At 41.6% G+C, this 26,932-nt stretch overlaps 1 protein-coding gene across 2 annotated transcripts; it reads right to left on the bottom strand.

Moving 5' to 3' along the window:
- Nucleotides 1-1,152: 1,152 nt before the first annotated feature.
- LOC311106330 (mitogen-activated protein kinase kinase kinase 7-like) lies at nt 1,153-26,370 on the bottom strand. 2 transcript variants are annotated; one of them, XM_084148652.1, is made up of 17 exons: nt 25,637-26,370; nt 24,944-25,054; nt 24,769-24,834; nt 24,587-24,632; nt 22,975-23,113; nt 21,997-22,125; nt 20,562-20,686; nt 19,948-20,078; nt 19,618-19,699; nt 19,183-19,307; nt 18,769-18,916; nt 11,739-11,819; nt 8,946-9,013; nt 7,823-7,925; nt 7,157-7,218; nt 6,563-6,678; nt 1,153-3,496 (listed from the first exon to the last, which is right to left on the bottom strand). In XM_084148652.1, exons 1-17 carry the CDS (start codon nt 25,721-25,723, stop codon nt 3,316-3,318), a joined length of 1,800 nt encoding a protein of 599 aa, XP_084004778.1. In that variant the 5' UTR covers nt 25,724-26,370; the 3' UTR covers nt 1,153-3,315. The 2 variants fall into 2 exon arrangements, with proteins under 2 accessions (XP_084004778.1, XP_084004779.1); XM_084148653.1 differs by lacking the exon at nt 11,739-11,819.
- Nucleotides 26,371-26,932: the final 562 nt, after the last annotated feature.

Raw genomic sequence — 26,932 nt, 5'->3', positions numbered from 1 at the left:
CCTAAATTCAACACACAGACACATTCAACACTGCCTGCGGCACTCCTGGACCAGGGTTGCCTACCCTTGTTATAGGGGATAGGATAAGATGACATTTAGGACGGAGACCTAAAGATTACATTCTTGTTTCCTTGGCCACACACAGACCGTCACCATCCATTTCCTCTCTGCATAGACAAGAAGCCAAACACAAGTTGAGAATGACCCTGTGAGAACAAAGCAGCACAGCACAGGATAGGCCTGCTAACAATACGCTCAGTTCCTTATTTCCACCACGCTCAACAGTTCAACAAGGGCATGGAGGCCAGCCAGAGCACGCAACACAATACCTGGCCGCAGAAGGAAGATGACATCATTTCTCCTCAAAATGATTCATTGTCTTCGCTTTAGCTGTCAACTTCAAACATACAAGATCAACTCTATTGTGAGGGTGAAAACAAAGCCTTTGTAAGTGGGAGATAATTTTAACATAAAATATGTACTTTTTGCCCTTGAAAGAGAAATCAGATCATTGGTTTTTGCTAAGACTTCAAAGGCAAATCTGACCAGCTTTGTTAAGGACTTGTGTAACTAATCCTACTTTTGCCTTATAAAACTAGATTATAATTTCATACAATCATTAAATTAGGTTACCCTGAGTCTTGAATCATTACACCAAGTTAAGGGTCAGGTTTGATCCACTCAATTGTTACACCATACAGTGGCAAAGCTCAGTTTCTTTGTCTGTGAAAAACAGCCTCAGTTCATGGACAGAGAACATGTCTAGATCTTGTACGCCACCTACTGGCAGAACACAACAAATATAAAGATGAATGCAAACAAAAAAACACAGTAATGTCCTTGACTGATCTGATGCCAGACATCAGTAGTTAGTCCTTTACCAGACTAACTTGTTTGTGTTGCCAGTTCAGGTGTGAACGCCTTCCCCAGCCCCCTGAAACCCTCACAATAAGGGTGTTATGTGAAGCTTTGAGATCTAAAATGAAAACAAACATGCAAGATTAATTTAGCTCATCACCTAATCATAATGACATTTTGGCATTTTTAGTAATAATGAGCCATGTGGATCAATACGTATTATGAATTATTTGGGCGGGTGCGTAGACCATAAATTCTCTCTCACACACACAAAGATAAAACATGTTCAAATAATACAATTTCTCCCTGTTCAGTTTATTTCATGATGCCTCCCTCTCAGGCACATACCTGTTCCCAATAGTTTAAGAAACATTTTATATACAGTAATGGTTAGTAAAATTATATAGTGAACATAACTTTAAAGGGAAAGACTAGGGATATCAATGCAGCAAATGAACCATTACACAATTTCACCTGTCATTTCTCTTGTACATCATCAGAATATATACTTTGAAGTACAAGACCCAAACAGTTAGTTACATGTATTCAGTAAAACCAGAGGATTGTGCAAAACATTTGAAGGACTGTAGTAGCTAAGTCAGGTCTGGTCAAATGAAACAGCAAGACAACATTTCAAAGTAAGATCATTTCTCATTGTAAGTGTAGTTCTCTTATAAACTTTATTTTTGCATGGATACTTAAAGCTATTGGGATTCATTCTATTCATTGGGAAAAGCAGTGACAGATTTCATGATTTCCTTTGCAGCCTATTGACATTCATTTGACCAGACAATCAGCCTCCTGTGAAACTATTGGCATAATATACAATTCTCCCCCAAAACAAAAGTCATATCATTCTCACTGACTGTCCATTACATTAAAATGAGGCGCAGGTGAACAACTTCACCCCTCCCTCAATTAAGGAACAAAAAACAAGTACAATACTTGTAATAAAATCTAGGAATCAAATTCTAAGGCAACGTGAACTAAAAACAAAATACATATAGGCGAGGGATAGGCCTCTTTCTTGTATATCTCTGCATTCCCATACCAGATAAAAGTATAATTCCTAACACCCAAACAGATAGAACAAAAAAAAACTGGAAACACAAAATGAAGTCATGATAAACGTTTCACTTTGAACCTCGTACATAGTTTCTTTTAATTCAACAGGTTGAGAAAAGAAGTCTGTCGTCTTTCCTTGTGTGTTTTTTGTTGTTGAAAGCGGACTATAAATATGGAATCTCTGTTTGAGGCCCAACCCACGTTTCTATCCAGGTACCTGTAACAAGCCAAGTCATTCCTTTATTATCCACAGACATCATGGCTGTGCAAGGCATATCTAAAATACATCCCCCGTTAAAATGAATACAAAATACATTAAATACTTTCAGATAGGTTGTGGTGGATTTCTTCTGTAAGAGGTCATGCTCACAAGAAAAAAAATAGGGTTGAGAACAGAGATACCTACATTACATAGATACAAGGGTGGCTATTTTTGCATAAAAGGGTAAAAAAAAACACGTACAACTTAGTGATCAAAGATAGAAGTCTGAAACAGATTCGGCTCATAATTCATTAAAACACCAACTTCTGCACATAATTCACACTTTGTCTAGACCATCTTTGTTTTTCACATTCTCAAGGACACATGGCCATTGGCCAGTCAGGAGGACAGGTCAGGGTCAAACTAACCAATGGGAGGACTGGACTGTGGGAGGAGAGGCGGACACACACTGACCAGGCAGCCCAGGGGATGGTCCGAGGGGCCCTGAGAGCAATAGTGACAAACATATTTCACACCCCTCACTGGCCTCCCCATCCCATCAGGCTCAGCAGTTACTGTGCTCACATAATTCAAGAAGCAGCACCAGTTACTGTACTGCACTCACACACCTCAAGAAGCATCACATCCTGACCAAAAGGATGGCTGACAATCAAGGCCTAGAAGCCCACAACTCTGTCCTGTGTGTTCACTGAGCCCAGGGCAGACAACCCCAGGACTCCAGCTCTTTAAGGGCAGAGAGGGCAGATGCATGCTGATTGTTTTCGTCTGCTATCAAAGAATATACTGTAAAGATGTGTGAGACAATCCATAACAGCCTGATTGAGTGCACACCTCATATTCCGTTCGATGTTATCAGCAGGGTGCGTCTATAACGCAACATGCAGGTACACAGTAAAACACAGGTCTCTTTACAGTACAAGGTAAATCAAGATCCACTGGAACCTACAGGGTGCAGGCGTGGGCACCTATGTTGAGATCATAGTTGTCATGGGGCAGAGAGAAGAGGAGAGATAGTGTCAATTATTTTGCAGGTAGGGTTTGGATTTCAAACTAGACTACTGGTGACCCAGGACAGAACAGGGACAGGGGAGGAGAACAGGGGATATGACATGAGGACAGTTTGTTTGTGCTCTGCAGCATGATCCAGGTGGGGGCCAGCTTGTGTCCCATCATGAGGTGCCCTGTCTCTTCTGTTGCTGGGCACGGATCAGTTCCAGCTGCTTTTTGCACTTCTGGTAGTAGGTGGACAGAGACTTGTTCTCCTCCAGCAGCTTCTTGTGCTCCTGGACCAGGCGGGACGTGTTCTGCTGGTCCTTCTCATCTTGGTCCAGTTCAGCAATCAACTCTTTCCTGGAGATATATATTTGTTTTATTTACACACATATCTGCCACAATAGCAGTTTACAATACGGAAAACTGAAATGCAGTGCTGCAGGTTACATAAGATAACAAGAACATTACTAAAAAGAGAAGCACATTGCAAAGGAGAAAAGTGAACAATGCAAACAGACAGAGCAAGAACAAAATATTATACACATATACAGTGCATTCGGAAAGTGTTCAGACCGTGTGTGTGTGTTATATATATATATATATATACACATACACACATATACACACACACACACACACACACACACACACACACACACACACACACACACACACACACACACACACACACAATAGTAAAAATAAAGAAAAACCCTTGAATGAGTAGGTGTCCAAACTTAGTACCAGTCAAAAGTTTGGACACACCTACTCATTCAAGGGTTTTTCTTTATTTTTGCTATATTCTACATTGTAGAATAATAGTGAAGATGTCAAAACTATGAAATAACACATATGGAATCATGTAGTAACCAAAAAAGTGTTAAACAAATCAAAATATATCTTATATTTGAGATTCTTCAAATAGCAACCCTTTGCCTTGATGACAGCTTTGCACACACTTGGCATTCTCTCAACCAGCTTCACCTGGAATGCTTTTCCAACAGTCTTGAAGGAGTTCCTACATATGCTGAGCACTTGTTGGCTGCTTTTCCTTCACTCTGCCATCCAACTCATCCCAAACCATCTCAATTGGGTTGAGGTCTGGGGATTGTGGAGGCCAGGTCATCTGATGCAACACTCCATCACTCTCCTTCTTGGTAAAACAGCCTGGAGGTGTGTTGGGTCATTGTCCTGTTGAAAAACAAATGATAGTCCCACTAAGACCAAACCAGATGGGATGGCGTATCGCTGCAGAATGCTGTTGTAGCCATGCTGGTTAAGTGTGCCTTGAATTCTAAATAAATCACAGACAGTGTCACCAGCAAAGCACCACCATTTTACACCACCACACCATAACACCTCCTCCTCCATGCTTTACAGTGGGAAATACACATGCAGAGATCATCCGTTCACCCACACTGCTTCTCACAAAGACACGGTGGTTGGAACCAAAAGTCTCACATTTGGACTCAAAATCAAATGACACATTTCCGCCGGTCTAATGTCCATTGCTCGTGTTTCTTGGCCCAAGCAAGTCTATTCTTCTTATGACCCAACACGCCTCTAGGCTGTGTAAAGGCTATATGACCAAGAAGGAGAGTGATAGAGTGCTGCATCAGAAGACCTGGCCTCCACAATCCCCCGACCTCAACCCAATTGAGATGGTTTGGGATGAGTTGGACGGCAGAGTGAAGGAAAAGCAGCCAACAAGTGCTCAGCATATGTGGGAACTCCTTCAAGACTGTTGGAACAGCTTTCCAGGTGAAGCTGGTTGAGAGAATGCCAAAAGTGTGCAAAGCTGTAATCAAGGCAAAGGGTTGCTATTTGAAGAATCTCAAATATAAAATATATTTTGATTTGTTTAACACTTTTTTGGTTACAACATGATTCCATATGTGTCATTTCATAGTTTTGATGTCATCACTATTATTCTACAATGTAGAAAATAGTACAAAGTAAAGAAAAACCTTTGAATGAGTAGGTGTGTCCAAACTTTTGACTGGTACTGCATGTACACTACCGTTCAAAAGATTGGGGTCACTTAGAAATGTCCTTCTTTTCGAAAGAAAATCATTTTTTTTGTCCAAATTGATCAGAAATACAGTGTAGACATTGTTAATGTTGTAAATGGCTATTGTAGCTGGAAACGGCTGATTTTGAATGGAATATCTACATAGGCGTACAGAGGCCCATTATCAGCAACCATCAGTCTTTTGTTCCAATGGCACGTTGTGTTTGCTAATCCAAGCTTATCATTTTAAAAGGCTAATTGATCATTAGAAAACCCTTTTGCAATTATGCTAGCACAGCTGAAAACTGTTGTGCTGATTAAAGAAGCAATAAAAATGGCCTTCTTGAGACTCGTTAAGTATCTGGAGCATCAGCAATTGCAGGTTTGATTACAGGCTAAAAATGGCCAGAAACAAATAACTTTCTTCTGAAACTCATCAGTCTATTCTTGTTCTGAGAAATGAAGGCTATTCCATGCGAGAAATTGGCAAGAAACTGAAGATCTCGTACAACGCTGTGTACTACTCCCTTCACAGAACAGCGCAAACTGGCTCTAACCAGAATAGAAAGAGGAGTGGGAGGCCCCGGTGCACAACTGAGCAAGAGGACAAATACATTAGTGTCTAGTTTGAGAAACAGACGCCTCACAGGTCCTCAACTGGCAGCTTCATTAAATAGTACCCGCAAAACACCAGTCTCAACATCAACAGTGAAGAGGCGACTCCGGGATGCTGACCTTCTAGGCAGAGTTGCAAAGAAAAAGCCATATCTCAGACTGCCCATCTTAATCTTTTCTTTTTATTGGCCAATCTGAGATATGGCTTTCGATAATTGTGAATTACTCAGCTGTGCTTTAACAGGGGCACATCACAATAAGCACAACAGAGGCTGGTGATAGATGCAAAGGAGCACCAAAGCATTGGATAGGTCATGTGAGAAAAACGCTGATTCCACAAACGTGGTAGTTTTCTCGCTGAAGTCATTGTCTATAAATATGAGCTGAGCTCTTTAGCCAAACACAGCCAGTTGTTCCACTACGCTCGACTTCCACAGCATAGGTCCGTTTGCCTTGGATTTGTCATCTAAATTCAGTAATTGCCTTTGGGTGGCCTTCTGCATAGTCATACGCCCAAGTTTCACATCTGATGGAGCTGCTTGTTATGTTAGTCACAAGACAGCCCACCCATTAACACGGGGAGACATTTTCGTCTGCTTGGTTCACACAGATGTATGGTCACATTCAGCAGGGCTTACAGTACAAGACTAGAGTTAATTACATTGAACACTGTAGTGCTACATCAGTCCCTTTTAAAAAGAACAGAATGAACAAATTGTGTATTACCTCAGCACTTTGGTAGTGGCTGAACGCTTGCCCTACAAGATGGAGAGGTACAGTAAGGGTTCACTACTTACCTTCTCTGGATCAGTAAGGCAATTTCTGTCTGCACTTTCAGGTACTCCTGGGCCATTTTACAGTGCTGCTCAAACATAGCCATGGACTCTTTGGAGTTTGGGCAAGGAGCGAGGGGCTGAAAATAAACCATGCATGTTGCCATTAATTGATCTTATAGCCAGTTAGAAATACATTTTGCAATACAGTCTATCAGCTCTCAGAATCGTCTGAGCTTTTAAAAATACACAACGTCTCACCGCCGTTGCCAGTGGGTATTTATAAAGACATTCCGCTTTTGAGATAGCGTCATTTTCTCACTTTGACAACAGAAGTCATCCCTGCACTAATTGAGTTAATACAGTCAATTTGCAGTGTCCTTGACAACATTGTTGAGAGGGGAAAACCTCAACATTTGAATTAAAACAAAATAAAGTAATCTACAAAATAAAAAGAATCAAGAGTTTGTCAAATGGCCAATATCTAGGCCAATTTTGACAGGTCACACAAACACTTGAATGGGATGGGAGTGGGATCAATATGTTTTGTAGCATAAAATAATGCTTAACATTAGCAGGACAGGGTCGGGGGAGGTCCGGTATGAAATGGAACCCTACCTGCAGCTGGTGGTCCAGAGTGAGATATGCCATGGGAATGGAGTTGTCTGAGCCATTGGTATCTGGGCAGGAGAGAGCAAGACTTGTGTTTGTTTTTGATCTGACAGTGACACCAGCACAGGCCCAGTCGGTGCAAGACGAGTCGACTGGGCAGGGACACAGTTATCAATAGACACCAGAAGTCCTTCAACCGAAATAGACCCGTGTCAGTGTCCCCGCCCCTCTCAGGAACCGTGTGACAGGAGACCAGCGCCTTAAATCATTGATGAGGATTACGTAATGTCTGCAGAACCTGCTCAAGTGATTTACGCCCCCATCCACAATGACATTGATGCCATTACAGCACTCAGGGTTGTGAGAGGGTGACACAACCAACTGGAGATGCTGACTTCATTCAATCAAACTTGTTCTAAACACCAACCTTCACTTTTTCATCCATCAACAGCACAAGGGGAATGGGATATAATGTCTTGGGATCTGACATTAAGCAATAAGTTGAGCACCAGCATCAATACAGGAGAATACATTATGGAAGATTGGCATTATGAGTGAATTTGCTAATCAAATTTTTTTAACATCTACCAAACTCCTTCCAGCTCCATCTGTAGAAGTAGCTGTAGACAGTGAGATGAGCGTGTTTGAGTGACAAGAGGTAGACTATTATACCTGTGGGGTCATCGGGAGAGAAGCTGTAACCTCTGCTGCTGGTCTTATCAGGCGGCATCATCCTCACACTGGGACTGGAGGACCTGCTGCTGTTCCTGCTCACCTGTAACAGGACCACAACACTGTCAATCACTCATACAGCCCTTGTAACAGGCCAACGACACTGTCAATCACTCATACAGCCCTTGTAACAGGCCAACGACACTGTCAATCACTCATACAGCCAATCATAGAAGAAAGTGCCCTTTTATTTTTGTCCATGGCGCATATAACACCTGATACTCAAGCAAAGTCAACAATGACTATGTGAATAGAATCCCACATGGCAATCCTGAGCCTCTTCCAGTGGGGTAAAACAATGCATAGTTTGTCAAGTGTCAAGTAAAAAGGGAGAAAAACAAGGTCTAAAGTCTGTCTGTGGTTATGTACACACTCCCGCAAGGGAGAAACATGTAAGAAAATCAGAGGAACCACAATTCTCTGTCACACTATTGGGAATTCATCATGAGTTGATCTCCACAGATAACCTAGCTCAAAATATTATCTTTCCTAATTCACAAAAGCTATAAGACAAGAACACAAAAATAAATCTGTGTCCAAAGTCTAGTTTCTTACTAAACTCAATGTGAACTTTGCTACTACATAGCACTGCACAGGAAGATGTGTGCCTTTTAACAAAATATACTGTGGAAATCAACGTTTAGGAATGCAAGGATGTAGGGGCTTATTTTAAGGTTGTCCGTAGGGGGGAAATAAAATATTCTTCCTACACCTGGAACATCTTTTATCTTCTCAACAGTGACATATCAAACAGTATTCTCCGTCACATCCTGTAGCATTTCCCCCATGGGACACCTTGTTTGACCGAGCATGTATCAAATCCTCTGAGAGGAAGCAAAACATGATGGGCATGATCAGTCAAAACGCAAAACAATTCAAAGAGGGGAGAGAAGATACTACACCACCCTAAAAGCAAACCAAATGAAAAGCAAGAAAAGAAGAAGCTTATATTGAACACCACCTTTTGAGAATGCTTTCATAACATGCATTTCCCCCTCTGAAAAGCTTCTGTACGGTGCTACACTAGACAACCCAGGCCCTGTCCGATTGTAGAGTCTCTTACCTGGCTGGACTCTGTGCCGATCCCTGGGAGGTCCTGTACTGATCTACGTCTCTGCGCCTCACAGGTGGCTGTGGACAGGATGGAGCGAAAGAGAGAGGGAATGGAGGGAGGTACCATGAGAGAGACCCAGAGACAGATCCAGGAGGACTTGTCTGTTGCCTGTCTGTGTCTGCCTGTGGTGTGGGAAGGGGGGGGGGGGGGGGGGGGGATCCGATCCACACAGAGACAGGACAGCTGCACAGATTTAACCCATGACTCCCTGGCCTGTCAACATGTGCTATGGCATGGCCGTAACGTGACCACAGAGCAGCAGTTATCCCCACCCAACCATCACACTAACACGGCACAACACACACGCAGACAAACACCACCACTACACTGCAGGCCACACCTACTGTACCACATGAATAGCTAAGCCTCACTGTGTCACATGTGTTTGTGCAGAGCTGCTTGTTTGGGTTGGAGGGGCTGTGAGTGAGGGTTGCCGGTGATGGGGAACTAGGCTATTTCAGGGCTCAAAGCACATTGAAGGGCCTCAGACAAGACTAGCAGGCCCTGTCCTCCAGTCTTCCTCATTATTCCCCAGCCAAGGTAAACCTGAGGTTGGCTCTGACCTGCCTGGCATCTTCAGAATAACAGGAGAAATTCCAGCCATCTGGCAGTTCAAGATATTATTAGTTCCATCTCTGCTGGAGAACTTTGAACAATGTCTTCAGAGTCACGTTTTACTTTTGGAATAATCTGGCAATGAGAGCATTGTGGTCTTTTTACCCTCCGCACAGTCCTTGCTGTCAATCTTAGAGACCCATACAATAACATTTGAACTACTGCAATGTGGGACATATTAATGGAAACCATTAATGGTAATATTACATTTGGGAGAATTGAAGTCAGTTGCTAGAAACGTGACATTGCAATATGAAAAAACTGAAGTAGTTATTTTTTATATAAAAATCATGATATGCAACCTGGAATATAGAAGGTTTGCAAAACGTGGCACTATAGGGAACAGGGATGGGGCCCTTTCTGGTACAGTAGGTCTAAGTACTGGTCTAATCATTTTAACTTTACCTCTCCAAAGTAGGATATATCTATATCTATAGCACAACACGTTTTAACCAAGACACACTACACACCGGCAGACACACACAGAAACAAACAAATAAACAATACACTGAACGTTGGATTGAGACGTATGCTCATCTGTCACTGCAGTGATTGTTGCTCTAACGCTTTGAACACACCGACTGCGTCATTGCGTTTTTGGTATACCAGAAGTACATTCATTTCCAATGGAACGATGCGTTTGCCTTGCAGCATTGTGTTGCAGAGGCAGTTGCAGTGCATTCTGTGTGGTGCATACGTTGGATTTATCGAACGTATGCGTCAAACTGAATGCGATAACAGGTTGACAGAAATGGTAGCAGAAGGTGAATGTTTAACTTTTGCTGCACACATATCTAGATGATGCTGCATATTATTTTGCGCAATGACGCAGTCGGTGTGTTCAAAGCGTAAGGCCTATACATCAGAATAAGGTCCTGTTATTGTGTGATTGTTGTTTTGTCTGTAAAAAAAATAATACTTTGCGAGCATAGCCATTTTAAGTACCACCTTAGTACGATACAAAACTGAAGACATTTGAATTAGAATGCCAATCCGGAACTTCTAAAAATCGAGTAACGCTTCGTACTAATTGAGCTACTAAATGGAGACTGGTGTCAAATTAACTGTAGGAATGAGTGACATCCAGGTGTGCCACATACAGTGATAACAACCCTGTCATACCTTTAATATCCCCTTACGTCAGCCCTCTCCCTTAGTCACTCTGTTTAATTAACTACTCATTCAACGTCTCATACAGCTCCTACTTCCTAAATAGAAAGGCATTTTTTGTGTGATATCCAGTGCTGCTGTCCCCAATTCGTTCATCCCTATCTCGGATGGTAATAATAGCTGTGTGACCCACAATGTGAGGGAAATTAATCAAAATGACTTTTACAAAGTTAATGGATGTAAAAATATTTGCAGAGCTTTTAACAGATGTCCTCTATGCATGAAAGACAAGGACGAGCTGAGGGGAGCTCAACTCTAGACCGAGCAACCAAGCCAACTGATTTACTCCCTCCCTGCCTGCAGTATGCAGTAAAGCCAGAACGACATCTGAGAGACAAACAGGGACATGAGTTATGCATCTTATCACATCAATTTCCCCCTCTGATGGCAAATATGCTGATTAGATAACCGGTCTGTGCCCCTAAATCAAGAGTCTATTCTATAATTTTTGCACCAGGCTAACTCAAGTCTGGATTCATCCATGTTTCTGGATTAGATAAATAGATTAAAAGACGGACCTATGTGAATTTAAATGGCTCCATCAGCATCTTGTGGCTAGAGGGTGAAACCCCGATAAGACCGCCACCATGTTAACTCATGCCCCTTTTAACATCTTATCAAAACCACAAAAGACAAGAGGAAAGAGAACTCTGTGTTACTCCAGGTTAATCATCATTCATAAAATAATTACTAGATTGGGGCATCATTGGTGATGTTCTTATTACAGGGGAATATTATATTTTTGTAATATCCCCATATTTTAATTCAAATGGAAAATGCAGAGACAAAGTATAAGGTGTTCGGCCAGTGGCCCCTGTAGCCTGTGATAACTGGAGTAACAGACACTACAGGCCCAGCAGTGTTAGAGCCCAGAGTACACAGAGGAACACGGTGAATCAGTTCAGTCAAGCCAGCTACACCCAGGGCACCAGGTAGCCTGGTGGTCCGCACTGGTACCTGTGACGACGATCTTGGGAACGTCCAGAATGGTGCCAAATGACGCCGTTTTACGGTGACCTCTTTTATACTGGGGACGTGCTGCAACAAATACACATACACACACAGCTGGCGTACACATGCATGCAGACAAAGAGAGAGGGCCCAGAGCTGGAGCATACATGTCGGACAGTGCCCTCTCCTCCTTGCTCCCCTCTGGACTCTACTGGCATGCAGAGCACAAAAGTACATGCACATTGCACAGGAAGCATCTGTCCTGAGGTTAGTTGATTGACAGCACAGTGCTAGCGATGCTGCGTTAGGCACGGCATGGGAAGCTTCAGCACAGACATGACAGGCATTCAGCTACATGTAGAAAGCAGTTTGACTGTACTACATTTACATTTTTAGTCATTTAGCAGACACTCGTACTAATAGAATATCTATGATGAATCTACTTAGAATAGATGATCAAATCATATAGATGGCTCTGAAGATTGTAATATACAGTAACTACAGCATAATTAACTATTGAAGAGCACTGAGGATATACAGATTAAAGCTAAATACATTATTCATATTCATATAATATACCATTGACAACATGGAAAGTTTAAAATAATTGATATCGCAAAAACAGTCTCAAAGTAAGCTGGAAAGAAAGACTGAGGGAAAAACCCTGACAAATAGAGACTTAATTATAGCTTTTTCATGCCAAACAGTATTTGACTGCCTCCGAAGCTTAATTTAGACATGACAGGGCTGATGATGAATACAAGGCATTCTCTCAGCCTTCGATCTGTGTGAGGCAGGGGAGATGATTGGCACCAGTGCTGAGGGGCATATGGAGGCGCTTATATGAGGGGTGAGGCATGCAGTTTGACGGAGAGGGAGACATGATAGAAGCTACTAATGGCATAGACGCCTTTCTCCATCTCTTGTATTGGGATGAAACCCACTTCAGTAGCTGACGTAAGATTACTGTATGTATGTATGTATGTATGTATGTATGTATGTATGTATGTATGTATGTATGTATGTATCTCCAATAGAACGCCTTGGGCAGTTTATGCAAAACATTTGCATATTCATATGTGCATCTCTGAGGACTATAGCGTTGGCTAGGCCTACTTCAATGTGACAGAATTTGTCTCTCCATCAGTGTTGGGGTCGTTACTCAAAAAGTAATATATTACCTATTACTTATTTTAACAATAACAAATTACTTGACTTATTACTCCCTGGGAAAAGTAATTAGTTACACTACTTGTTATATTACTTTTGCATTACAGCCCCAAAACGTTGCGCGTCCTCACTCAATGTAAACAATGTCAACGCTACATTAGGTAGGCCTATATACCAACACAAGTAGCCTAATAATGACAGATTCTACCGTGGATAAGGGCAGCATTTCCTCAACTACATACCCAGCTACAAGCTTGTTCAGCTCTCCCTGGGTTACAGCCTGTCCTACAGAACGATTAAAATCAAGCCTTGGTTGTTTGGATGAGGTAGGCCTACAGCAGGGATCATCAACTCATTTCAACCAAATTTTTCTTGAGGGGACGGTCGGGGGGCCGGAACATAATTACAAATAATTGTAGACCGCAAATTAAATGCAAGAAGCCAAAACAGATATAATATTTGACTAAAACAATCATTTTAAACCTTGCTAACATTTCTATACGATCACGTGTCTCTCTATTATGCGTGGGAATACTTGTGAACTGACATTTTTATTAATTTTTTATCACTTGGTGATACTGTATATACAGTGGGGCAAAAAAGGATTTAGTCAGCCACCAATTGTGCAAGTTCTCCCACTTAAAAAGATGAGAGAGGCCTGTAATTTTCATCATAGGTACATGTCAACTATGACAGACAAATTGAGAAGAAAAAAAATCCAGAAAATCCCATTGTAGGATTTTTAATGAATTTATTTGCAAATTATGGTGGAAAATAAGTATTTGGTCACCTACAAACAAGCAAGATTTCTGGCTCTCACAGACCTGTAACTTCTTCTTTAAGAGGCTCCTCTGTCCTCCACTCGTTACCTGTATTAATGGCACCTGTTTGAACTTGTTATCAGTATAAAAGACACCTGTCCACAACCTCAAACAGTCACACTCCAAACTCCACTATGGCCAAGACCAAAGAGCTGTCAAAGGACACCAGAAACAAAATTGTAGACCTGCACCAGGCTGGGAAGACTGCATCTGCAATAGGTAAGCAGCTTGGTTTGAAGAAATCAACTGTGGGAGCAATTATTAGGAAATGGAAGACATACAAGACCACTGATAATCTCTCGATCTGGGGCTCCACGCAAGATCTCACCCCGTGGGGTCAAAATGATCACAAGAACGGTGAGCAAAAATCCCAGAACCACACGGGGGGACCTAGTGAATGACCTGCAGAGAGCTGGGACCAAAGTAACAAAGCCTACCATCAGTAACACACTACGCCGCCAGGGACTCAAATCCTGCAGTGCCAGACGTGTCCCCCTGCTTAAGCCAGTACATGTCCAGGCCCGTCTGAAGTTTGCTAGAGTGCATTTGGATGATCCAGAAGAGGATTGGGAGAATGTCATATGGTCAGATGAAACCAAAATAGAACTTTTTGGTAAAAACTCAACTCGCCGTGTTTGGAGGACAAAGAATGCTGAGTTGCATCCAAAGAACACCATACCTACTGTGAAGCATGGGGGTGGAAACATCATGCTTTGGGGCTGTTTTTCTGCAAAGGGACCAGGATGACTGATCCGTGTAAAGGAAAGAATGAATGGGGCCATGTATCGTGAGATTTTGAGTGAAAACCTCCTTCCATCAGCAAGGGCATTGAAGATGAAACGTGGCTGGGTCTTTCAGCATGACAATGATCCCAAACACACCACCCGGGCAACGAAGGAGTGGCTTCGTAAGAAGCATTTCAAGGTCCTGGAGTGGCCTAGCCAGTCTCCAGATCTCAACCCCATAGAAAATCTTTGGAGGGAGTTGAAAGTCCGTGTTGCCCAGCGACAGCCCCAAAACATCACTGCTCTAGAGGAGATCTGCATGGAGGAATGGGCCAAAATACCAGCAACAGTGTGTGAAAACCTTGTGAAGACTTACAGAAAACGTTTGACCTGTGTCATTGCCAACAAAGGGTATTTAACAAAGTATTGAGAAACTGTTGTTATTGACCAAATACTTATTTTCCACCATAATTTGCAAATAAATTCATAAAAAATCCTACAAATGTGATTTTCTGGAAAAAAAAATCTAATTTTGTCTGTCATAGTTGACGTGTACCTATGATGAAAATTACAGGCCTCTCTCATCTTTTTAAGTGGGAGAACTTGCACAATTGGTGGCTGACTAAATACTTTTTTTCCCCCACTGTACAGCTGTAATCACTGCCAAAGGTGATTCTACCATGTATTGACTCAGGGGGTTAAATACAGTTGAAGTCGGAAGTTTACATACACCTTAGCCAAATACATTTACACTCAGTTTCACAATTCCTGACATTTAATCCTAGTAAAAATTCCATGTCTTAGGTCAGTTATGATCACCACTTTATTTTAAGAATGTGAAATGTCAGAATAATAGAAGAGAGAATGATTTATTTCAGGTTTTATTTCTTTCATCACATTCCTAGTGGGTCAGAAGTTTACATACACTCAATTAGTATTTGGTAGTGTTGCCTTTAAAAATTGTTTAACTTGGGTCAAACGTTTCGGGTAGCCTTCCACAAGCTTCCCACAATAAGTTGGGTGAATTTTGGCCCATTCCTCCTGACAGAGCTGGGGTAACTGAGTCAGGTTTGTAGGCCTCCTTGCTCGCACACACTTTTTCTTTTCTGCCCACACATTTTCTATAGGATTGAGCAGGGCTTTGTGATGGCCACTCCAATACCTTGACTTTGTTGTCCTTAAGCCATTTTGCCACAACTTTGGAAGTATGCTTGGGGTCATTGTCCATTTGGAAGACCCATTTACAACCAAGCTTTAACTTCCTGACTGATGTCTTGAGATGTTGCTTCAATATATCCACATAATTTTCCTTCCTCATGATGCCATCTATTTTGTGAAGTGCACCAGTCCCTCCTGCAGCAAAGCATCCCCACAGCATGATGCTGCCACCCCCGTGCTTCACGGTTGGGATGGTGTTCTTCGGCTTGCAAGCGTCCCCCTTTTTCCTCCAAACATAAAGATGGTCATTATGGCCAAACAGTTTTTGTTTCATCAGACCAGAGGACATTTCTCCAAAAATTACAATCTTTGTCCCCATGTGTAGTTGCAAACCGCAGTGTGGCTTTTTTATGGTGGTTTTGGAGCAGTGGCTTCTTCCTTCTGAGCGGCCTTTCAGGTTATGTCGATATAGGACTTGTTTTACTGTGGATATAGATACTTTTGTACCCGTTTCCTCCAGCATCTTCACAAGGTCCTTTGCTGTTGTTCTGGGATTTATTTGCACTTTTCACACTAAAGTAAGTTAATCTCTAGGAAACAGAACGCGTCTCCTTCCTGAGCGGTATGATGGCTGCGTGGTCCCATGGTGTTTATACTTGCATACTATTGTTTGTACAGATGAATGTAGTACCTTCAGGCGTTTGGAAATTGCTCCCAAGGATGAACCAGACTTGGAGGTCTACAATTTTTTTCTGAGGTCTTGGCTGATTTCTTTTGATTTTCCCATGACGTCAAGCAAAGAAGCACTGAGTTTGAAGGTAGGCCTTGAAATACATCCACAGGTACACCTCCAATTGACTCATGACGTCAATTAGCCTATCAGAAGCTTCTAAAGCCATGACATCATTTTCTGGAATTTTCCACGCTGCTTAAAGGCAGTGAACTTAGTATATGTAAACTTCTGACCCACTGGAATTGTAATACAGTGAATTATAAGTGAAATAATCTGTCTGTAAACAATTGTTGGAAAAATAACTTGTGTCATGCACAAAGTAGATGTCCTAACCGACTTGCCAAAACTATAGTTTGTTAACAAGAAATTTGTGGAGTGATTGAAAAACGAGTTTTAATGACTCCAACCTAAGTGTATGTAAACTTCCGACTTCAATTGTACATACATACATGTGCCTTCAGAAAGTATTCATACCCCTTGACTTTTTCCACATTGTTGTGTTACAGCCTGAATTCAAGATTTTTTTCTGACCCATCTACACACAATACCGCATATTGACAAGGGGAAAATATGTTTTCAACATTTTTGCAAATGTATTGAAAATAAATACTGAATTCTCTCACTTATGTAAGTATTCACACCCCTTTGCTATAACACTCCACATTGAGCTGAGGTGCATCCAATATCCTTTGATCATCCTTGAGATGTCACTAGAACTTAATTGGAGTCCACCTGTGGCCAATTCAATTATTTGGACATGATTTAGAAAGAAACACACCTGTCTAGATAAGGTCCCACAGTTGACAGTGTCAGAGCAGAAACTATACCATGAAGTCCAAGGAACTGTCCGTTGACATCTGAGATAGAATTGTGACGAGGCATATATCTGGGTAGGGGTATACAACTATTTCTAGAGTGTTGAACGTTTCCAAGAGCACAGTGCTCATTGGGAAATGGAAAAAATATCAAACTACCCAGACTCTGCCTAGAGCTGGCCGTCTGACCAAACTGAGCAACCAGGCTAGGAGGACATTGGTCAGGGAGGTGACCAAGAACCCAATGACCACTGACAGAACTACCGAGTTCCTTGGCTGAGATGGGAGAACATGCCAGAAGGACAACAGTCTCTTCAGCACTTCACCAATCTAGGCTTTATGGGAGAGTGGCCAGACGGAAGCCATTGCTGAGAAAAAGGCACATGACAGCACGCCTGGAGTATGCAAAAAGGCACGTGAAAGACTCGGAGCATAAGGCAAAATATAAATGTGGTCTGATGAGACAAAAATGTACTATTTGGCCTGAATGCAAAGCACTATGTCTGGAGAAAACCAGGCACAGCTCATCACCCATCTAACACCATCCCTACCTTGATGGTAGTGGTGGCAGCATCATGCTATGGGGATGCTTTTCAGCAGCAGGGACTGGGAGACTGGAGCCATATACAGGCAAATCCTTGATGAGAACCTGCTTCAGAGTGCAAACAATCTTAGACTCGGGCAAAGATTTACGTTTCAACAGGACAATGACCCCAAGCATTCAGCCAAAGCAACGCTGGAATGGTTTCAGAACAAGAATGTGAAAGTCCTTGAGTGGCCCAGCCAAAGCCCAGACTTGAATCCCATTGAAAAACTGTGGAAAGACGTGAAGATTGCTGTTCACCGCCCCTCACCATCTAATTTAACAGCGCTTGAGAAAATCTGCAAGGAAGAAAATCCCCAAATCCAGATGTGCAAAGCTGATAGACATACTCAAGACGACTCAAAGCTGTAATCGCCGCCAAAGGTGATTCTACAAAGTATTGACTCAGGGGTGTGAATACTTACAGTATGTAAATTAGATATTTCAGTATTTAATTAGCAAAAATGTGAACATTCTAAAAACATGTTTTCACTTTGTCATTATGGGGTAGTGTGTAAAAATCTGTTTAATCCATTTTGAAATCAGGCTGCAACACAACAAAATGTGGAATTTATTTTTTATTTTGCTCAGAAAACTTGGGGGTGGGGCCAAATAAAACCAGTTGCTTTTTTCATCTCCCTCACTAAAACAGTTATTAAAAGTGTGTGCGTAAACAGGAACTTGGTGAGAAGACAAATGAATTAGAAACAAATACAATCTGGGGCGGGGGGATTTTTTATATTGCGCCAAGAGAGGGAATAATAATCACTAATATTTATTAGGATCAATAAGTGTAATAGGAAGGGAATGATAACAATAGTAATGCCCCATTCCTTTGATCAGTAACTAATATTATTAGTCAAATTGGAACAGTAACTCTGTTAAATTAATAATTACTGCAAAAAGTTATATTGTTACCCGCAACACTGATCTCCATACTGTACAGCAGTGTGTGGGTGTGTTTAGAAAATATGTAGGCCTATACTTGTCCTCTTGCATAATCCATTGCGGGGTGTAGATTCTAACGTTACCTGCGGGTGCGAAAGGCACCCTGTGCTCCAGCTCTGACAGGTCTGCGCTCATTCTTTTGCTCTCCGAGGACAGCAGGCTGTGGGTTCGCCCCGACAGGCTCTCAACACTGCCGCCTCTGGACAGAGGCAGGCTTCGCGATGGGTCTCCCTGAGTGCACAGACAAAACAGATACTGTTGGCCTACTGTACATTTCACTACTTATTCACTTAGGTCACCAAATTATATTTAGTGTACTGATGATTACTTCAAAATGGCCATGATTACTTTCATACGAGGCTGTTTATATCCACACAAATGTAATTGCCTTAAATGTGTCTACCTTTTCTTTCTAGTCACCTGACAATGTAAATTGTTCCAGTTTAATTGTTGTGGTAGAAATGGCTAGCAAGGTACAATACAGCTTGCTGCCTTACCTTTGGCCTGAACTGATGTGCAAACTGAGGTGTGATCTTGATGGTGTCGTTGCTCCCTTGAGAATCCCCATGCTCCATGTTTGTGTCACTCTTGTTGCTAGTGCAAGTGTTGTCCACATAGGAACCTATAATACCAATAGAGAGGTGATGAGACAATGGAGATATTTCCACATTACGTCAATGATGTTTCATGAAGGTAAAACTCTAGTGCAGATAATAAAAGCTTCCATTATTTCAAGGATATAGATTTCTATTTATTTATTTAACCTTTATTTTAGCAGGGAGTCCCATTGAGACCAAGGTCTCTTTTGCAAGGGAGCCCTGCATCTCAACAATTACACAACAATAACACAATCAGCAGCATAGGAGCATCACAAATGCATCAAGAAAAATCCATAACACAATCATGAAAAACAACATTCCTCAGTAAAATACCTGTGCTCGTGGCCGAGTTACTCTGTCCTTCATCTGAATACTGGTAAGGGTATTGCAAGGGTTCATCAGATCCTGGGAAACACTGGAAAAGAGGTTGACAGAGAATGTAAGAGTGCCATTACCAACACTGACCGGTAGGTAAGCAGTCTGAGAACAGGACACCATGAAAAGAGTCCTGCATGCATCCAGGGTTGGTGTCGGCATAGAATTAAAAAGAACACTGGAATGGACATTGTGGTGGTCAATAACTGCAGGACGGCCATCTTGGTAAGGCAATCTTTCATTTAATGAATCTCTAGGAGTGCGTGTGTGTGTCTAGGAGGGCCTTACCCTCATAAGATGGGTCATGATCTTGACTATCTCCTCCATGGAGGGCCTCTGGGAGGGGTCTTTGGACCAGCAGCGGGTCATCAGGCTCTCGATGGGCTTGGGAAGGCTCTTGATGAGCGGTGGCCGGGTGCCTGAACACCATCAACACAAACAGCGATGGATACATTAGATCAATATTAATCTCTATGAATACAAACACAATCACAAACAGTCACAGTAAAATGTATGGAAAGATCATATAAACTCAAATATGTTAAAAACATGACGACGTTCCAGAAAGTTCATTGCAGTACAAACACGAACAACACTTGCAAATGACAGCCCCTGCTGTGGTGGCTCTGCTAACGTGTCAGAGAGACCAGCGCAGCAGCAGTGTCCCCAGGTGTGCTCCTGCTCTCAGACAGTCAGCGTTCCGTTAGCATTCTGTGGTAACCACGGGGAGCACCTCACAGGCGAGTTTGTCTTTTAATTGATCTTCACCGTCAGCCTCGTAACTCATTTCATCTCTCAGCAGGTCTCACTGGGGACCTGGCTCTGAAACGCTAGGGTGATTGACATGTCAGCACCACCATGAACTAATTCACCTCCCCAACCTCCACCCCACTCGGACTCACCGTTGTGCACGGCCCACATGATGCGGAAGGCCGGCCCTCCGATCTCGTCAAAGGGCTTCCTGCGCGTGATCACCTCCCAGAGAATGATGCCCCAGCTGAACACATCACACTTCTCACTGTAATTGCTGCCTGAATGCACAGAGGAGAGAAAGAGCTCCACTCAGGGCCTTTCAGATGAGGAAAAAACAATGTGCTTGACTGATGAAAGGTAATTCTCTGAGGCACAGTTAAGTGAGGAGTGTTGGGGGGGGGGGGGGGGGGTGTTCATGGTAAAGTACAGGAAGCCTTTATTTTGTTTGCACCTTTAGACCACAAATGTGATGAAAATAAGGAGGCAATTTTACTTCAGGGCCGCTCGAGATGCATAATTACTGTGGCTATTATTGCGGAATTAAACTGCTCTTCACACATATGTTATGGGCTGTCTCCCAAATGGCATTTTATTCCCTATTTAGTGCACTATCTTTGACCAGGGCTCTGGACAAAAGTAGTGCACTATATAAGGAATAGTATCATTTGGGACTCAGCCTTAAAGTTGATGTGCTGCCTAGGCCTTTTGATAACATTTCTCCCTGTGATGCAAATTAGCTTTAAGGAGGACATTCTGGGGGCAAATGTGAGCTGTTTAATTGCATGGGAGTCATGTTACTCCCTCAACAAACAAGATAATGACTATCTCATTTGTGTTTCCTCCTGCCCACCTCTTAATGTGTTTTGTAAAACAAAGTACATTAGGCTAACGCCTGAGAGCATAGACTCAAATGCTACATTCTCTCAGGGATGAAACCTTTCTCCTAGGATATTTTTCAGCAGCAGTGGCAAAGTTAGTGTAGAGACAAAATGTTGCTGTTTAAATGCTAATTTCCTGCAATTCTACACATTTTGCCATGGCTTTTGCAGTGTTCTTTTGCTATCGAGTGACTCAAACGTAACAATATCAATGGGGGCTCCATGCCATGACATTTTTAGAATTTTAGATGCTCCCTGACTGTCTAGTTTTTATTTTGGTAGTTCTCAAAGATGATTTTATTTAAAAAATATATAGCGCCATTATCTTTTCTAATTAGTCGTTTAAGTTTACAATGAAACACTGCATTCACCTTCTAAAAGCATGTGTGCAATAATCATGACTGTAAATGAAGAGAATGCTAACAAATGTTGGATTAATCAGGCTTTGAGAAATGATGCCGTCTATGTGTTTACGGTGCCTTCCAGTGAGCAAGTGAGTGACAAATCCAAAGTGGAGCACTATTACAATTAATGAGCACTTCCACCACTAGACATAAGCTCTACTATAAACAGTAGTATCACTTCATCAAACACTGATTATCAATTAACTCTAGGTGAATGCATTCGTGAAAGGCTACACCTGTTTAGATAGCCCCTTGTTCTCAGAGGTTGATTTGATATATTAAGCTCCCCATGCAGCTCACACTTGCCTTCAAACACCTCAGGGGCCATCCAAGCTGCACTTCCCTTGTTGTTGGTCATGTGGGTCTGAATGTCGCACGCGGTTCCAAAGTCACATATCTTCAGCACGGTGCCACCGGCAACAAGGAGCAGGCTGAAACAAACAATTAAAACAAAGATCTACTCAAATGCTAGACGTGAACTTCAGTGGTTGGTGACGTGTGAGACTACGTGAGGGTAACTAATAGAGGCTGCTGAGGTCTTACTGGGTTAAACACTTAATAAATCCACTTTAGATTCAAGGCAAACATTTCTAATCATAAAAACCCTGAAAAAGTAAAATGTAGCAAGTAAGATTCTTGCTTTTAAATATACAAGGGGAAGTCAAATCCACTACAGAAAATAACTCTACAACCACTGTGTCACACAAAGGATGTGAAGGTTAGGTGGCAGGTTTTAAAACAGCATTCTGTGGTAGCGTCCCAAATAGCACCCTATTAACTACATATGAGCCCTGGTCAAAAGTAGTGTGCTATATAGGGAATAGGGTGCCATTTGGGACGTAGCCTGTAAGTTCAGCCAGTGGTTGGCAAGCGTGACCCAGTTCTTCCCAGGGTGTAAATTCTGGACAGGTTTGTAGGAAATTGACCAGCTGGTCATTCCAACAGTGCCCTGCCTCTGCCAGGGACTTTTTCCCGTCGGAGCCCAATAAATAACCTCTGGAGCCAGTACAGCTACTCTAAGCAATTCAGTCAGAGGCATACTATGAAAACACTTAAGGCATCACTACTGAAGCCAGATCACAAACATAGGACTATTACACCAGAGGACTAGAGGATGACAAAAGCTATGCTCTTTTGGTTCAAAAAGTCAGATAAAGCATTTAACGCTATTGCATAATATAACATAGGCTACAACACACAACCACCTTGAGTGGGGGAGCAAGGCACTTTATGGGCAGTGAAACAGACAAGAGAGAGTGAGGAGGTGGGGAGGAGCATACTTGGGTGGTTTGAGGTCCCTGTGAATGAGAGCCTTTGGTTTCATGCCATGGAGATAGGCGACCCCTTGGGAACACTGAAAACACCAGCTCATGGCATGGGAGGCAGTGTAATAGGGGAGGGGTTCAGCACCATGCAGCACTGTGGACAGAGAACACAGTCACTACCACAGACATCTCCAAATAAACACAGAACACACACATCTCCATAGAGACCTCGAGACCAATGCAAACACCCATGCACAGAACCAGTGGTGGAAAAAGTACCCAAGTAAAAGTAAAGATACCTTAATAGAAAATGACTCAAGTAAAAGTCACACAATAAAATACTACTTGAGTAAAAGTCTAAAAGTATTGGTTTTAAATATACATCAGTATCAAAAGTAAATGTAATTGCTAAAATATACTTAAGTAAAAATAAATCTAATAAAATTGCATTTGTCACATGCGCCGAATACAACAGGTAAGAAATGCTTACTTACAAGCCCTTAACCAACAATGCAGTTCAAGAAATAGAGTTAAGAAAATATTTGCTAAATAAATTAAGTAAAAAATAAAATAAAAAGTAACACAATAAAATAACAATAACAAGGTTATATACAGTGGGTATCGGTACCGAGTCAATGTGCGGGGGTACAGGTTAGTCAAGGTAATTTGTATATGTAGATAGGGGTAAAGTGACTATGCACAGAAAATAAACAGCAAGTAGCAGCAGTGTAAAAACAGAAAGTATAAATAATTTCCAATTCCTTATATTAAGCAAACCATATGGATAGCCAGGGGCACAATCCAACACTAAGACATCATTTACAAACAAAGCATTTGTGTTTAGTGAGTCCACCAGATCAGAGGCAGTAGGGAATGTTCTCTTGATAAGTGCGTGAAGTTAACCATTGTCAAGTCCTGTTAAGCATTTGAAATGTAACGAGTACTTTTGGATGTCAGGGAAAATGTATGGAGTAAAAAGTACATTATTTTCTTTAGGAATGTAGTGGAGTAAAAGTAAAACTTGCCAAAAATATAAATAGTAAAGTAAAGTACAGATACCCCAAAAAACTGCTTATGTAGTACTTTAAAGTATTTTTACTTAAGTGCTTAACACCACTGAACAGAACACACTCTTACAGACATGTCAGACAAAGAGTTCCAAGAGGGTAGGCATACATCATTCAAATACGCAAATAACCACTGAATAACATCAAAGTTATAGTTCCAAGTATTCAACAAAGTTTTGACGACCACAACTAAGAACGTCAACTTTAACGAACCTAAAATATTACTTTGATAGAGATTCAGAGGGATAACAGCAGACAATGAGGTAAAGTGCTTGTGCAGGTAAAGGGCCATTTACACTTCCTAAATATGTGATACTCCACTTGCAGGTCACTGAGCAAGGACTGGCCAATTTAATAGTGGGCTATTTAAGGAATCATGCCAATATTGGGCTTATTAAGAGAACAGTTTGCATGTGGGTATTGGAGTCATTGACACATTGACTGCAATATTTCCACTTGTTTGGTATGACAAGGCATGTGTTGAACTAATTTACAAGCCATGTCAACGGCCAAGTCTAGTGTGGTAGTGTAGTATCCTACATAATCGCCCAGAGACTCACCATTGTACAGAGACCCCCCTTCAGCATATTCCATCACCAGGCAGACCTAGATGGGAAAATTAGCATTAGGCAAGAATAACAAAAGGCTAACAACGTACTGTTCCAAGGTATTTACAACAACAACTGGCAAAACTATAGGCTATAACACACTGAAATATGGGAGTGTTTAAAAGCTGACTTACTGGATTATTGCATGAGCCATACAACTTCACAATGTTGGGGTGATTCACACGTGAAAGCTGCCGCAACTAGGGAGGGGAGAGAAGGCAACACAATCAAGATGGGGTTCCTTTAGTTGTAAAACTGCATTGTCACCACTTTGCAGAATAGCTATATAGTCCATTATAATGACAGTACCTCAACTATGAATGCTTTCCTTTCACTTTCACTCTCTATTGTCTTGATTGCGACATCTTTGCCTTTCCATTTGGCCTTGCAGACAACACCAAAAGCGCCTCTCCCCACAACCTGAAAGAGAAGAGGTAGAAGACATAAGCAAAGTGTGTTGGATGCATTGTTATTAATCCCTTATTATCATGACACTACTAAATCCACTTTCCACCAGGATATATTAGGCCTAGCTAACACTGTTGTTATTTTTTGTGAGCAAGTTCCATTACACAATAAAGCATATCAATCACAGTCTGTGTGCAGTCAACATCAGCTGATGGAGAGGGGTATATGTCAATGTGGGGAACTGCAACTAACTAGCTACATAATCAAAACAAGAATTGCCAAATAGATTTGGAACATAGCTAGCTAGCTAACTGACCATTCTCCATCATGTCTATGGCTTGGGCAAAATCATTTATGAATGGTATAGCTATAGTGACATAACTAATGGCCATGTTTAATTACCAAGCTTTTCAAAACCAGAATAAACAAACATTCCTTGCATGGTAGAGCTAGCTAGTATGACAATTGAGATAAAGCATTGTGGCAACTTCAGCGTCATGACTTGGTCTTAATGTCTATGGTCATGACACTAACATAAGAGGATCACTCCACACGTGCCAATCAAATGGAATGTTGAGCTATTTAGCTACTTACCTCCTCAACTTCAATATCCACATAATCTATTTCTTCAAAGGGATATCCAGGTGGAGTTTCAAGCATATCGGCGGAAGACAGTGACATTGCTAACTGGCTAACTAACGTTACTCATTAAAACCAAGATGTTCTAAAATCAAATAAATAAATAAATAGTTAAAACATGCATGACGCGCGCACTCGAAGGAACAGCAAAAAATGTATATTGCATGACACAACTTGCCAAGACACTGGCGGACCTAACACAAGCTGTGTTAGCTAGCTAGTTAGCCAGCTCAGTACAAACATACACAGCCAGCTGGTAACTAACTGAGCTAGCTACTGTATCTAGTTAAAAAGTCGACGATTGGCTAACTAGTTAGCGAACAATTTGAAAACATACAATTTTCAATTGCCATATCATGGACGCCAACGACGTTTGTTGGCAAAATTAATTCAGCAAGTTAGCTAGCTATATATGACACTAGGCCGCTTGCTGGCCTGGTATGCCAGCCCGTCGCCGCCGTAGACTGCGGTGCACCCCACCTGTACTAGTGGCTCGAGACATGGCAGGGGTTATTGATTTCCTCAACATTTAAAACTCAGAGAATCGATTTGACTCGCGGACATAACATTAAAATGACGACTCTGAGACTGCTTCCATTATATACTTTTGTTTTTTTCCCTTAGTTGTTGCAGGCAGCAGCTCCAGGAAGTGTGCTCCCTTAATTCTACCCCACCAACTTTGTGCCCCTAATGGCATGCAGATGCAACTTCGTAAATAGTGGCGCTATAATAAAAAGGATGCGAGTTTTTTACATTATTACAATAAAGCCATGCATAAGTGTGTGCCTCTTGTATAAGTATACGCCTCTTATATGTTAATAATATACCTACTGTTGAAAAACGCAAATGACAGCTGTGATTGACTGACTGAATGTAAACGTTGTTAGAGTGACACAGGTATAATACAATGGTACTCATTTTAGTGCTTCAGTGTTTCAAAATTCAATTGTCAATTTATCAAATGGACCATCAATCATGATCCATCAATCATTAGTGGCGAGGGGCAAAAACTTAAGTGAACAGTCGAGCATCAATCAGCACCATGCCACTATGTTTTGTCATCTCTAATATAATATATAATTTGAAAGGGGAATATGTATTTTTATATTCAACCAACATCTCTGTGTGTCATGGATTCAAATAGTGAAAATAAAGGGTAATTCCACTACAGATTGATTCGCATAGGACGAGAATGTATCAAATGCTCAATTTAAAGGCCCAATACAGTCAAAATTCAGTTTTTCGTATCAT

Source organism: Coregonus lavaretus (genome assembly GCF_964263955.1).
Source record: "Coregonus lavaretus genome assembly, chromosome: 31".
Taxonomy (NCBI): Eukaryota; Metazoa; Chordata; class Actinopteri; order Salmoniformes; family Salmonidae; genus Coregonus; species Coregonus lavaretus.
Note: the sequence above shows the minus strand (reverse complement) of the source record. Positions and strands in the feature narration are given on the sequence as shown.

What these genes read in the sequence shown, in the direction of transcription:
- LOC311106330 (XM_084148652.1), bottom strand. Translation starts at nt 25,723, where the DNA reads ATGTCACTGTCTTCCGCCGATATGCTTGAAACTCCACCTGGATATCCC. An exon ending in AGGGACCTCAAACCACCCAA is followed by an intron (nt 22,126 to 22,974) that starts GTATGCTCCTCC and finishes TGTTTGTTTCAG; the next exon opens with CCTGCTCCTTGTTGCCGGTG. An exon ending in CATGTGGGCCGTGCACAACG is followed by an intron (nt 20,079 to 20,561) that starts GTGAGTCCGAGT and finishes GATGGTGTTCAG; the next exon opens with GCACCCGGCCACCGCTCATC.